At 40.5% G+C, this 15,584-nt stretch overlaps 1 protein-coding gene across 1 annotated transcript; it reads left to right on the top strand.

Annotated features, from left to right (window-relative positions):
• Positions 1–1,180: 1,180 nt before the first annotated feature.
• pitpnab (phosphatidylinositol transfer protein, alpha b) lies at positions 1,181–15,044 on the top strand. Its single transcript, XM_083986304.1, has 12 exons — positions 1,181–1,246; positions 5,051–5,081; positions 8,195–8,340; positions 9,218–9,309; positions 10,345–10,352; positions 10,639–10,713; positions 11,563–11,646; positions 11,746–11,823; positions 12,433–12,543; positions 13,317–13,439; positions 13,563–13,645; positions 14,921–15,044. The coding sequence occupies exons 1-11, from the start codon at positions 1,230–1,232 to the stop codon at positions 13,608–13,610; spliced, it is 813 nt and encodes a 270-aa protein (XP_083842430.1). The 5' UTR covers positions 1,181–1,229; the 3' UTR covers positions 13,611–13,645; positions 14,921–15,044.
• Positions 15,045–15,584: the final 540 nt, after the last annotated feature.

Raw genomic sequence — 15,584 nt, 5'->3', positions numbered from 1 at the left:
GCGAGGATGACTGTATACAAGCTCACCTCCACGATTTAAAAAAAAAAAATTTAATCTCACTAACGTTGTAGGAAACGTTTTTGAAAAGTGGCTGTGATGCAAAATAAAGCGATGGCATGTCAGTCACCGGTGACAGACAGGTATCTGATGGCTGCAGTCTCTGCATGCGGATAATCACGTTAGATGCGGGGACTTTGTTTAAAGGGCTTAGAGAGCTGACGCACCGTGCGTGTGTGCCATCACTGGTGGTCCCCGTGCCATGCTGATGGTGAATAACCACGTTTCTACGTCACCGTGACTGCGTGTGATGACGCAGAGGGTGTAGCACACTCACAAGAAAAACGGTTCATTTGGCCTGGATCACGACAGAGGGCTTCTAACTACCTGATATAAATGTAGCGATTGATGTAGACCTAATGTTTTTTTTTCTTAAATCCATTGCTTGTTGTTATAGAGAAGCCTGTTATATCAGTCTTATTATCCTTATGATCAATGACTGTCTTCAAGCTGTGATGAATCCAATTAATCATTTCTGGTTGAATAAAGTTAGTGTAAATAAACTATCACTTATTTCTAGGATATTTGTTTCAACTTCTGAAAGCTATTAGTGGCCTATTAGCTGCTATAAATGTAGTTTACACAAACTGAACAATGTTAATTAAATTTATTTGAATATATTTATTCATTCATTTTATTCTGCAGCTATATTTATTGATATGTGTATTTATTTGTGTTGTTGTTTTTTTTTCCTATTTTACTTTATCCTTGCTGTTTTAGTCAGGGTCATCAGCACATCAAAGCAATTTTGCATAAGTTCAAATTCTTGAAGCCTATTTATTGGTTTATTATTATTATTATTATTATTATTATTATTATTATTATTATTATTATTATTAATAATAATTTATTTTTACAATGCACATGTCCTTTAGTCATCATGTCTCAGCACAAACAGAGACCTCTCACAGCTCTCCCAGTGAACCATCCTTTTCTGAGAGTCTGCTCTGCACAGGCCTCGGTGCTCTGCGCGCAACAGCAACGCCGCGCCGCGGCCCCGATCAGGAAGTGAATTTGAAGAAAATAAGCGACTGTGGAGGTAGAATGACATAGAGGGGGAGAGGTGGGAGAGAAGCGAGCGGAGAAAAGAAGACTAACGGAGGGAGGGATCGACCCTGTTTCTGGACCTGTTCTGAGCTGCTCCCCTCTGAGAAACACCGCACCGCCAAAAAATGCTCATAAAGGAATTGTAAGTAGCTGTGCGTGCATGTGTAAGAGAGAGTGTGTGTGTATATGTGTGTATGTGTGTGAGGCAGTGAGAGGGGAGAATGTGTGCGCGTCTATCCGTCTGGTTTCGCAGCGCTGACATTGTGGCCAGTCGCCCGAGAGGGAGATTGCAGGAGTGCGGTCAGGGTGATGTCGACATCCCGCTGTCTGCTTCGGCTCTGCGTCCGTCACCGTTTCTCATGCACACAGCTCCACATCACCCGAAAGAAATGACTCAATAAACCCAGATGATGCTGTGGCTTTAGTTGCATCAGCAGGCATGGCTGTGCCCTTCACAATTTTTGCATCACAAGCCTGCAAGTGAAATCGGGAGTTTTTTTTTGTTTTTTTTTCTCCTCCACTGTGGAGAATCGTGTAATTCTCCTCGCTCTGCTGCTAAAATGACGGATGCTCGATAGGAGTAGATGGTGCTGAGGGAGGACAGGGGCTGGTGGAAAGCCGCGCCGCGCCACCGTCCATCCACATAAGCCGCTGTGTGGCCATGTTATTGATTCGCTGTGAAGGTGAAACGACTGATGGAGCATTCCGGCATTTGCCTCTGGAGGAATGGGGGGTATATAGCGAGGTGTGTAGGGAGAAGGGGTGGGAGTGGACAGGTATGGGAGGTACGAGTAAAGCTTTGCCAAAAAAGAATGAAAGAAAGGGAGAAAAAAAAGAGGCAAATGTCGAGGTTTTGACGCACCAGTCAGGCATTTCTGAGAATCTGACAACTGGGACGCGAAGGTAGATACAGTGGGATCTCGCGTGCCAAAGGGAGAGACATGGGGATTTTTTTTTTTTTTGACACATTGCTTGAACACAGTGCTTCAGCAGGCCGCGGTGTGCTGTAGGGATAACTGACTGAGGCCTGCACACAACCAGCTGCTGGTTAGAATAAGGCAAAGGCCGATGTGTTGCAGATGACTCTGGGATGATATTTGGCCTGATCAGACATTAGACATGGTTGTCGACTCCACACAGGATGGTGGCTCCCTCATTTGCATGCTCTTTACTGGTGTCAGTGCAGACTAGGCTCATTTGGCCTCAAGGAGCTGCTGACCCACCTGTAGAAATAATCATCTCAGTCTGCCTAATTTAACTCACATTACAACTGCTGCTTTATAATTTATGATGATGATTATTGAATGTATTCATGAATGTATTTTCGTGGTTTACATTGTAGTGTGAGGTCAGAGCCACTGCAAATTTGCACATAATTGCAATTTCCGCCTAAAAATAACACAATCAGATCTTGATAAATGCATTGGTCAAAGTCTGGCTTAAATAACTACACATTCATCAGCATTGATTATTGTCTTGGTTTCTCACCACTTGTATTCAATCAATAAATGGCCCAGCACAAAAAAAGCTCTGGTTTAGAGTGATGGCATTGGCTAAAGATCTGAAGTGATTAGGGAGAGTCTGGGCCTCAGCAGTCTGCCTGGAAATTAATTAAATCGGTCACGATTAAATGCTGAATGCACTTACACACTGTCAACACAGGGGCACACGGACAGGCTTGTACATGCGCACCAACACACACATACACACCAAGATACCATCATGGGGGTCAAGAGACAGCGAATTGATCCTTGTCCTACTGTAGTGCAGACAGGGTTTTTTTTTTGTTTTTTTTTACTCAGCGGTGCTCACCTGAACCACTGACCCAAATAACTGCTGATCCACTTCTTTTCATGCACTTTCATGAGCTTTGGCAGGTGTGCAGCGATACACAGTGCAATATATGGCATGATGGAGAGAATGACTGGCAGCGAAAGAGGAAGATAGAGGGAAAACATTGAGAGGAGGAGAAGGCAGCAAAGAGGAGCGAGGCAGGGCAGAGAAGAGGGGAGCTTGTTTTCTGAAGCAACAGAGAGACACCTGATATTCCCGCAAGGCCTTTAGACCGAGGAGATTCACAGAGCCAGAGCCTTAAGGTGACTTTACGTTTTCTCTGTTTACCTCATGCTAACCTACATGAAAGACTTTGCGGGATATTGGCGCTGTTAAAGGGTGTGCAATAATACAATAGGCCTAGATAGGCTAACATTTTAGTCAGCTGACATCACAGAGTACTTCTTCTCACTTCCTTCCTGACTTCCTTGCAGCATCTAATGTCTGGCTGGGACTCAGACATTGATTACTTACAAATTCATTACAAAACAATCACCACAGTGTTACTGGTTATGTGCATTATGTGGTACGGAAAAAAGGGAAAGACTCCAAGATCTGTGAAGAGCTCAGAAATGTTGGATGTGCAGTGCATGTGTGTATAAAATAAGTGTTGTATTTCCATAAACATGAACCTGTTCCTGAGCTCTCAGTCACCATTAATATTTCTTAAAATAAAGTTGTGCACAAATGTTTTAAATATTTAAGTTGTTTTCCTTTCCTATTTGTCATATCTATAAATATATTTCTACAGTAGTACTTATATTAAAGTTGAATCAACACATCATTTTCGATTTGCTTCTCGTTACCTTAAAAGTCAGAGAGTGATGATCAGATAATTAACAGGTTAGTCTGATTTCACAGCAACTTAATGTGGGTGTGAACATGAGCACATGATCCACCAAATGCTATTTGTACATGAATGCTCTCATTGGTGAGTTTTGTATCTGAAAGAAGTAGACTGTGACGATGTAGGTGCAGTTTAGGTTAGGTAAGTGTGCCAGTGTTCACCTGACCTGAGCAAACGTTCAAGCACATTTTTGTAACTATAGAGACTTTTGAAGAATTAAATAATATCAAGAATGAAAACTATAGAATAACAAATTGTCAACGCTATTGAGCACAGAGCTCAGTTTAAGTCTGAAAAGCTCAGCATGAATAGTTATTAAATTAATAGTCTTATTAATGGTAACAAAAAATAATCTTCATTCATATTTGCATTTAATGATCTTGTTTCCTGCTCCATTAAGGCATATTCTCATCTTCTCCTTAGAATTGAAAAGAATAGATCATCTGTTCTCTCCGATGACTCAGTGTCACAGTGTCAAAGTGAATTTCGAACATAATGGGGTTTTTCTTTGTCCATGTTGGAATCCATGTTTTATTTTTGTTTTTATAATTATTGTTGATAAAAAAAGATAATATCAGGAAAATGTATCACGCCAAAGGACAGAAAAGTAGCCTTGTCATTTACGTCACAAAGACACAAAGGGTTTACTCTTTGCTCTGCAGGTGAAGTCGCTCTTAAACAAAAAACATGTCACGTGTGTGAAGTGTGGATTCAGATCTGCTGTGGAGTTTCCTTAAACAGCTTCATGTTCGTCAGATAATTAGTGTCCAGATCTGTGGTGGAGCTGAACGGTTCAAGATGTCGCCTCATGTTGTCAGTGCGTCACTCACAGGATTTCTCCAGGCTAATCCAGTTCACAGCAAAAAATCCATTATTACCAAACTGTAGCATGATGAGTGTCACTTCTAACACTGATAATGAATACAGTTACACGGTTATTAAGGGTTTTTAGGTCAGTCACTGTGCTGTACGTACAACCTCAAATAGAACAAACATACTCTAAAGATGAAAATAATGATCCTTAAGGCAAAGAAACCACATCTGGATGTGGATGTTATGTATTCTTCAATGTGTTTGGTATGAATTACTGTTGGTCTAGCTGTTGTTTAACATCACCAACATCAGGAAAATGTAGCTTGATCGATTAACTTTGAGCTTCAAAGCATAACCTGATAAGATTTAAATTAAAATCAGCCGAATTCAAGTTTTAGTCTGATTGTTGCTTTCTGATTTATTGGAGTAACTTGCTTTTTTCTTCTCTTCCAGTCGAGTGATCCTTCCTATCTCTGTTGAAGAGGTAAGTTTCAATTGAGTATATTTCAGTGTGTGAGATTGTGTGTGTTTGTGTGTGCACATGTTGTGTGTGTGACATGTTCGCCAAGATGGCTTCAGGCTCAACTTTTGTTATCTGATTCCTTGGTTCACATTATTTGAGGAAGTGAAAGCACAAGTGCCTGCCATCACTAAAGCTGTTCTTTTTTTGGATCCCGTTTGGACTATTATATGTGTTGTTTCTTGGAGTGAGATATCACACAAACATTGCACAGGAAGAAAAAAAAAAAACGCAGCTGCGTTCACTTTGTTTTCTTGATATTTCACTGCTGTGATGAGCGCCCCTCATGTTTAAGAAGGTTACAATCAGACTGTTGAATCAACACAGTCAGCCCTGTCTTTCAACATCCCCGTCCTCCCTCTGCCCCCTGTTACCCTCATTTCCATTGCAGTTTGCTGTTCTATTCAGGCTTGCATTGCAAATGAGTCACCTGAAACTACTTCCATGACATCGTGTGCACCCCACTCGTCCTCTGGTTTATGTTTATGGATTATTTGCACCTACAGGAGTGTAATCTACTTTTGGAGCAGACATTTCACTCATGCCGTTTACTTATCACAAGATAAATATTTGACACACTTAATCTGCTCTTACGCACACTAAACATTTTCAAGTATGAGTGTAAAACACCAGTAAGTGCTCGAGGACGGGATAACCTGTTTGTGTAGATTATAATGGCATATCTTCTATACATAAAGGGAAATACACTGAATGTCAATGGTAATATTTGGCAAATCTCAGTTGAAAACATCCTCTGGTGTTGCGGATTTTCATTTTCATTCTACCTGAAAACCACGAGGCCGTGGGCAGAGCAGCACATCTTAGAGATTTCTTCCGCTGGCTTTTCCTTTGGCATATGGAGGCTTTAGATGTTCTTCTCATTAACTGCAGTTATCTTAGTCATATCTCCACATAATGAGGCAGATTTTCTCCCCAGCAAGAGGCCTGAAAACTGTGCCTCGTGCAGTCGGCGTGCTGTGTCACGATTAGATGCTGGAGGAAAAAAAATGCTAAAAGAGAATTATTTGACTAAAATGTGATGTGCAGAGCCCCGAGGACAGCTGAGTAACAGCTCCCGTCTCTCCCCCTCTGCCCTTCACGTCACATTCCTCCAGAGCCTCCTCTTCCCTGTCTCCCTCTGTGATGTCTGAAGCAGCACTCCTCAGCTGTTTGCCACCAAAGACCAGATATAGAGGTTTGCAATCAGCCCCAAACACCTTAAGGTTGAAATGATTCAATCCATCCGTCCATTTGACTGGATTTAGTTCATTTATGTTTGGCCCGCTATTCAATTTCATTCTCACAAAAAGCTCAGCAATTGTATTTAGATTCCTTTAAACAGTGTTTTTTCCCCTGCTGTTCAAACCCCTAGAGAATTTCCTAAATTGATTTTCCACTCTGCTAACTGGACATGGAGTCACCCCTCACAGCAAGGATGAATTGTATTTGTCCACCACTGTTACCTGGAGGCTTTCCTCACCCTCTATCTATCCCATTTATTTACAGTAGGCAGCAGTGCAGGTAATGTGCAGACTGATTTCAGAGAATCAGTCTCCGCTTTAAATCCGACTCTCCAGCGTCCAATAAGTGACTCCACCCCAGAGACCGTCACTGCCTCGCTTATTCCTTCTCTCCAAAACATCAGTGTCCACATTATGCGAAGGTCATTTAAGCCTGTTTGGCACAGTTCAGTTCATCTGGGTGCGTTTTGTCTTTTATTGCCATTCATGCAGAGGAGCAACCTTTTAAATGCACACATTAGGTCAAAAGGTCAAGGTTAAAAGGAGCAAACTTTTCTGTTCCATTCTTGCTTTGGACACATTCCCAACGTCTGACGTAGCTAAAGGGTAAATCCATCATCAGAAGTGAATGCTGTGTTCATGCAACATTTATTGTGCTTCTTGTAAACCTAGGATTAAAGGAGGTATTCTAAGTGTTGCTTCTGCTACATAGCCAATGTTAGCACTTGATTCCTTCGCTCAACCAAAACTGCTGATCTCATCAACATCAACTCCAATCTCATGTCAGTATTACAGTACGTCTTTCACCGAAGTTAGCATGCTAGCCAGTTAGCCTGTCGTACCACTGCACGGACAGCAAATTATAACCTACTGTCTTGTAAACACATCAGTGGTTGAACTCTAGTGAAGCAACAATCCCCAGCAACTCTGTGCTCATCTTTAGAAACCACATGTGATCTGTTTTTTGAATCTTCAGTTCCCATATTTGTCAGTTTAAAACACTCCTGAGGTCATGAAGTGATATTCATTATAGATTCTGTAGGGTAGGGTCAAGTTAATATACAAAAATCAATAACCACATTTTTACACAATGACAGATAAGTTTTAAACAGATCAAACACTAAAATATCAGATCCACACTAGCTCCTATGTTGTTGGTTTTGTGTACCAGTTGACAACAGGCGGATACTGCTGTTGAACATACATTATTCTCATTGTTTGATTTTAAAGAATGATCTTTTCCATTAACAGAGAATGGAAAATACAGAATAACTAATCTCTAATCTGTGAAAATAATTGAGTAATAGTGTTACTACATTGCCCTGCTCCATGTTTGTGTTTGTGTTGTACGTGTGTCTGTGCTCCGGTCCAGCTTTGTGCAGAGGTTATATGGTGGATTAGAGGTGATTAAGAAATGAAAGGAACCATTGTCCTATGTTTAAACACTCACATGCACACTCAGGATCAGGATCAGGAAGATGGGGGATGAGAGGAAGAGAGGGATGAGAGCGGAAGAAAGTGCAGAGGATGTGAAAGAGGAAACAAACTGGGCACAAGGTAAAAGTATATGGGACAAGAGGAAAAGAAGGACAAACGAGAGAGTGTGTGAGAGATTATCAGGATTGGAAGTGAAGCGATCAGGGATCAGAAGGAAAAGTAATCCATCATTCAGGATTGAGATAACGCACATGAGAAAAATAAATGCATATCTGAATGAGACAGTGGAAGCTGACATATCATCAGGATGACACGTAGCAAGTATCAATTAAGGGAGGCTTGAGTGAGACGGCTCATTATTTATCCTTTTAAACAGACTTTCTCTTTCTTTCCCCTCAGTACCAGGTTGGCCAACTGTACTCTGTGGCTGAGGCCAGTAAGAATGAGACGGGCGGAGGAGAAGGAGTGGAGGTGCTAAAAAACGAGCCCTACGAGAAAGATGGAGAGAAGGGACAGTACACACACAAAATCTACCATTTGCAGAGGTAAGCAGTTTTCAGACAAGCAAAACGCTCACTGAAAGATAACCCACTCAGACTTCTTTAGTTATTTATCCATTGGCCTCTATTCATACGTACATGTGTCTGCTTCAGTGTGTTATTCCCTTATTTTAAAGTCTTCTTCCCCGTTTACTTCTGACACCCAGTGTATAATCATTTTTTAAGGAATAGCCAATAGTTTTCTTTAGTGAAATGTACGTATTTGCATAGAAAAATAAAGTTACACATTACGGTTGTTACCACTATTCCAAGTCAAGATATGCTACCGACATTTTCAAGTAAATCAAACCAAATGTTGCTCATTAAACTTAGATAGATAGTCAATATACTAAATATCAAAACTCCATATAAGTAGAACTTATAAGGTATAAGGTATAATAAAGCCATCACCAGCGGCCAGGTCTGCTCAGCTCAGCATAAAGTCTGGATGCAGGGGTAAACCTTGCTCTGTCCAAAGTTTAATTAGCACTGAGCCACGCTAGCTGCCTGCTGTGTCAGGCTGCACTTAGTGTTGCTTTTAACTAAAAGCACGCTAAAATAACCACAACGATGATGTTGGGATGACAATGCTGAGCAGCAGGTATGTTGTACTGCTGCATCAAAATGATTATATTAAGGTCTAAAGATGGTTAATTATACAGGAAATATGCACATAGTTATGATTAGTTTAAGGGGTCAGGTAAAGGTCTGCTGTGATTTATGTTATGGAAGAATCTGGGCATGACTCTCAGCTTTGATCCATAAGAACGTAAACATCAAGAAGCCTTATCCCTATAATCACACAGCACACAGTAAAAATGTAATTTTGTGAGCCGGTGCACATTATATTTCTAATTATTTTCTTCACCTCCCTGTTCTGCAGTAAAGTGCCATCGTTCGTCAGAATGTTGGCTCCGGCTTCAGCTCTCAACATCCATGAGAAAGCCTGGAACGCATACCCTTACTGTCGCACAGGTGGCCCTCACACACAAAAACACGCACACACCTTGCACTGCACAAAAAAAAATCAGTTAAAAGCAGTTATGATGTTGATGTTGTATGACACGTATCTGAAGCTGTTTGGAATTTTATTTTCATCATTTTCATATTATGGCAACTCAAAATTAAGACTCAGATGTCTTTAGCGATGCACTAAAAATAACAGTTATTGTTGACATTCAAGTGTGCTACTGCAAGACATAATGTAGGCAGTAAAAGGTTTTTTTTTTTTAAGTAAAAAATATCCATACATGATAAAATGAAGTGAGAATTCACAGGAACTCACAACACATTTACCCAGTCTTTCAAAGCTATTTTCCAATGGCTCAAAATTATTCTGGAAGCTGCAATTGCACCCTCTTGATAACTGAAAATACACACATCTGAGACGTGGTATCTGAGGTCTGCCTGTAAAACTGTTAACATCAAACAGGGTCCAAGAACCCAGGACTTCCACAACTGTTGTGAACAATAATGCTAAACATAAATTTGCACTTCAACCCACCTGAAATAGTGTTTATGCAATTAACTAAATTCCCTTAGAGGTCACTGAGATGCTGATTTATGTAAGTAGTTAATATTGGGTGCCCCTCTCTCTACAGTACATACATACATATATACATGTATTTATAGATACCCCCACCCCTCCCTCTCTCTCTCTCTCTCTGTCACCTTGAAGGAGTAGTTGAATAATTTACTGTGAGAAGAGCCATGCAATCACTTGAGCCAGGCTGTGATCATCACACACATCCACACAGCACACACAACTAGCTGCCTGACAGCCATCTGTGACACAAACACAGGATAGTCAAAGACACAATCTAAACCCACCCCCCCACACACACACACACACAATACTCACTGATAACAAATACTGTTCAACTATTCGCCTTGACCTCTGTCCGCTATCCAACATTGTGAAAGTTATTACATTTCTCACTACATGTTTCCTAACTGCATTTTTTGTTTCTCTCTGTTTGCTCTTATGCATTCCTCCATCTGGCTCTGCAGTTATCACTGTAAGTATTTTATTTCTCTAGCGCTCATTCATCTCTCTTACGTCGACACGAAGGCCACACCAGACTTCAATGGCCGTGGAGGCAACAAATTAACCTGAAAGTTGAGAAAGAAATTTGATCTCGTTCAGTGACACAGCACCAGCAGGGATAGGCAGACACCATTACTGTGTGCGCGCGCGTGTGTGTGTGTGTGTGTGTGTGTGTGTGTGTGTGTGTGTGTGTGTGTGTGTGTGTGTGTGTGTGCATGTAGCAGGTTGACAAATTGTATTTTCTCTTTTCTCTGCAGAACGAGTATATGAAAGATAACTTCCTGATCAAGATTGAGACATGGCACAAACCTGACTTGGGACACCAAGAAAATGTAATTACAGAGACTAATTAACCCAGGAGGTGTATGCACTGCACTGCATGTGTGTGTGAGCATCACTATACCAGGAACCTGGCAGAGAAGTGCTTGTGCTTTACACCGCTGATGTTTGATTTTAAATCATAGTGATTCTCGGGGAGCATACTTACGTCAGTCCGACTGCCCAAAAGTCTGACCACTCATTTCTCCGACTACCCATTAATGGCAAGGCAAGGCAAGGCAATTTTATTTGTATAGCCCGTTTTTACAAACAGTTTGTCTCAAAGGGCTTTACATGGCATCACAACAACATCCTCTGCCCTTAGACCCTCACATCGACTGAGGAACAGACATGCAATAGATGTTGTTACAGACAAGAAAGCAGTTTATAGTTTATGACAATCTGAGTTATTCTACAGTGTTACGTTTAGGTTTAGGGTTAGGGTTACTTAAGTTGGAGAAATGGGAGGTCGGACTAATGGACGCAAAAATAAAGAAATGTATGATCGGCGAAATGGGAAGTCGGACAGATGTCATGCGCCCGTGATTCTCACACTTGGTTTGAGTCGATTTTGTTCATTTCTCATTCCATGTACTGTTATTTACTACGTTTCTACCAGAGGTACTTCTGGATAGTGCTCCTATATATAAATGAATACGAGCAGAATTATTAAATGAACCACCAGCACACAAAAAATAGCTCTACTAGTTACAAAGGAATTTATTGATCAAGTATAATTTTCCACGTTTTCACTTGGCTTTCATGTTTACCCTGAGCCTTGTGTTCTCGTCTCTGTCGTACTGTATGTGTGCTGCCTGCAGAGACTTGTCTGTTTCTAGCTGTGCTCTGTGGTTCTGCTGCAGGTACATGGTTTGGATGCAGAGACCTGGAAAAAGGTGGATGTAGTCTATATTGATATTGCGGACAGAACCCAAGTGGACACGAAGGTGAATATATTTACTCTAACATCCATATTGAGATGATGTCTTGGATTCCTTGTCATCTTATCGTTGTCGTTCATTCTGTTTTTTCTTGTGTCTCTCCAGGACTATAAGTCCGAGGAGGACCCATGCAGGTTCAAGTCAGCAAAGACGGGACGAGGTCCTCTAGGACCAGACTGGAGGGTACAGAGACAGAAAGCCACTCAAACACATGAATGAAATGAAATGAAGAAGAACTCCAACTACATTGCTGTTAATTATTGATTTTGCAAAAAAAAAAATTGAAAAGGAAAAAGTTCACTTGCACCAATACTTGTTGCCTAGCAACTGTCATATTTTGTGAGCTTTGAAGTACAAAGGGTTTTTTTCATGTTTTAACTCTGTATATTTAAATTTCACTGTTATACATCTACTTACAAATACATTTGTATTTCAGTGTTTTTCCACCAGTGTAAATCACCAGTAGTGTGGAGGAAGCGTTACAGTTAAAGCGCATGTAAGCCGCTGTGTTGAGAAATTAAATTTACAGACAATTAACCCTGAATCCAGATATGAAAATGTAAATTAATTTAAATGTTTCACAAATTTGTAGTCAAACCTGGGGAACAGAGGTTTATGCAAGACCTCAGTATTTCTAAAATACACGCACGACTATACTTAATGTAATTGATTCCAGATAAGGATCCTAATGGATGGATATAAAAGATCATTTTGAGCCTATATATATTTTATAGCCCATTAACATTTGTCAACAATTCTAACATCCCAGTGTTTACACTTGTGCACTTGCAGAAGGAGCTTCCTAACAAGAAAGACTGCCCACACATGTGTGCCTACAAACTGGTAACTGTCAAATTCAAGTGGTGGGGCCTGCAAAATAAAGTGGAGAGCTTCATTCAGAAGGTTTGTTTACACTGAGGTACACAGTTTATGACTTTATGTTCATCATGACACAATGGTAATCACAGGTCAGTGACTGAGCAGGGATAATTAATAATTAACTCTTGAACATGATAGCAAATATTTGCCTTATTTCTCTTCCTAGACAGTAGTATTAAAGGAACAACGAGGAGTTTGTATTTGGTTATAAAAAAGTCTCACATTAATGTGGATGAATCTACACACTTGTTAATGGCTCCATTTTCGATAAATATATTGTTTTGTCTCTATTGTTATTTTAATTAATGGTGGAAATGCTGGGCGAGCCGACCAGCGTTTCCTTACTTTCGGTTTCGTTGACGCTGCCCGGCGGGTCATGGGAATAACGCAGCCGAATCACCGTTTATGGTCGGAACTACAACTCTGACTTCAATTCTTGATGAATGAAAACATTCTTGGCAAGACGTCCGTCTTGCGCCGGTTCAAGAATTTCACTGTGTGCGCGGAGGCTCATGGTAAATGTAGTATGAAAACACTTCACTTTCCAAAACTCCTTGTTGTCCCTTTAAGTGCATGCATCCTGTATATTGTCCCACATCCTGTCTGCTTGAATTAACAGTAGACAAGTATCACTCACTATCATGCGATGCATATGTATGTACTGTGCCAGCCTTTAGGTACGGTTAAAGCAGAAGGGAATTAAAAAATAACTGATAATCAAACTGTTTCATTTTGCACTAAAAATCCCATACCTCCAAACCAGTTGGACTTTATCTTCCCTTTGTTTTTCCCCACAGCAAGAAAAGCGTTTGTTCACCAATTTCCATCGTCAGCTGTTCTGCTGGATCGACAAGTGGATTGAATTGAACATGGAAGACATTCGTCGCATGGAGGAGGAGACACGCAAGGAGCTAGACGAAGTATGCAAAAATAAACTAGGGAGTAAAGACTGAAGATGATTTCTTCTAATAAAAACGTATCGAGACATTAGAAAAACTAAAGCCACGTCCACTCACGTCTATATATTGTCTTGTGTGTGTCAGATGAGAGTCAAGGACCCAGTGAAAGGGATGGTGGCTCTAGAGGACTGAGGTTGTGTCAGACCGTGAATGCTGCTGTTCATCAGGTGAGTGTTTTGTGCGTCACAGCATTGAACCTTATTCATTTGTCTGTGTGTGGGCAGACTCTTGAATATCTATCGATTTAATAGATATTCAGTATATATAGTTAGAACAAAAACTGTACAGTACATTTTTTATGATTTTCTCACATTGGAGAAGCCTGGACCTCATTTTTTGGTACTTTTACTCGATAATTATTTTAAAGATTAGATAAAAGAGTCTCATATTAATGTGGATGAATCTACGTTACCCGCACTTGTTAATGGGTCCATTTTCGATAAATATATCATTTTGTCTTTATAGTTATGTTGATATTATTATTTAGTGGTCAACTCGCCCAGCATTTCCTAGTTTCGGTTTCCCGGACGCTGCCCTAGGGTCATGGGAATAACGCCGCCGGATCACTAGTTGGCATCGTTGATGGTCGGAACTACGACGGTATCTGATCATCTTCGAACCTCCGACTTTCGTTCTTGATTAATGAAAACATTCTTGGCAAATGTTTTCGCTTTCGTCCGTCTTGCGCCACTCCAACAATTTCACAGTGCACGCGGAGGCTCATGGGATATGTAGTGTGAAAACACTTAGCTTTCCGAAAGTCCTCGTAGTCCCTTTAATTAATAGTCAACAACTGAAATTGCTGTCATTTTTTAATCATAACTGATATGATCAATTTTCGCTCATCACAAAAATGTCAATATCATAAACTGTGTGGTCAATAATCAACAAGAATGTGAAAGATGTTTGCCATCATTGTTCATCTGTAATTTGTCTGTTCATCTGTAATTTGCACATATCTTGGTTCCAGTGTTTGTTAAAACCAAATCCAAACATCAGGCAGATGATGTTCATACATCCAGTTTTCACTCTCAGTTCTAGTTTTCACCCAGCGCTGAGAGGAATAAATGCCTCTTTAGCTGCTAAACGCTTCATCATACAGTCATTATCTGTCAACTGCTCAGCGTTTGGCAGGAGAGTTACACTTGATCTTTAGAGCTGCTGCAGCTAAGAACAGGGTTGATGAGAAACACAACAGTAAAGTAACAACCAAAACAATGAGCCTAAAGATGCTGAAAAAGCTCTGTAGAAGTGACTGCACAGTAATTACAAGCAACACCTCTAACATGAACAATCATTTGATCTGTTGTATATGTAACGGTATTGATTACTGTCGCTTTAAGAGATGTCAACACTCTGGGTCTAAATCTAAGTGCGTTTTAGAAAAGTATGCCGGCAGTGAATAAACTCACTGGACTTGTGCCTCTGTCGGTCTCTTTCAGACCAGAATACCCAGACACCAGCGGATTCACATCCTCCTTCTGTTCCAACTGATACGACACCTGACCGGCCGGTCCGAAGTCCTCCTCCTTCCCCACCCTGGTACAATCTGAATCTGGATTTCAGGGACCTGGACCCAGTAAACTCCCAGTTTTCCAGCTGATCTCCTCCACCCCATCCCACCTCCCTTGAGTCCCATCCGTCTGCATTTGTTTTTTCCATCCAGTGTCCCCGTCTTATTAACTGCTCTGAGGCCTCCAGTAGCAATTCTATAGATCTTGTCAGTCAGTCCTCTCTTTCTCTCTCTCAGTCTCTAAACCGTTCTAAACTACAGAGAATAGTGTCATTTATCTCTGTAATTTAGGATTTATTTCTATTTAAGAAATCCCAATGTGTATATATACAGTATAGAGTATATTGGGGAGCTGAATAATTGTACTGAAATATATATATATATATATAAATATAAATATAAATATATATAAACAGGGTTTTTAAAATGACTTTGTCCGTAAGTTTGTCTGTGGATGTTTATTTTTCCAGACCAAGCTGTATCTGCTCAGTGTTGCGTTTTGATCCTGTGTTTTTATTATAATTTCTTTTCTTTTCTTTTTTGGGGGATTTGTATCCCACTCTCTCCATTTGTGTCATACTTTATGCAGTGTT

This window comes from Trachurus trachurus (genome assembly GCF_905171665.1).
Source record: "Trachurus trachurus genome assembly, chromosome: 14".
Taxonomy (NCBI): Eukaryota; Metazoa; Chordata; class Actinopteri; order Carangiformes; family Carangidae; genus Trachurus; species Trachurus trachurus.
Note: the sequence above shows the minus strand (reverse complement) of the source record. Positions and strands in the feature narration are given on the sequence as shown.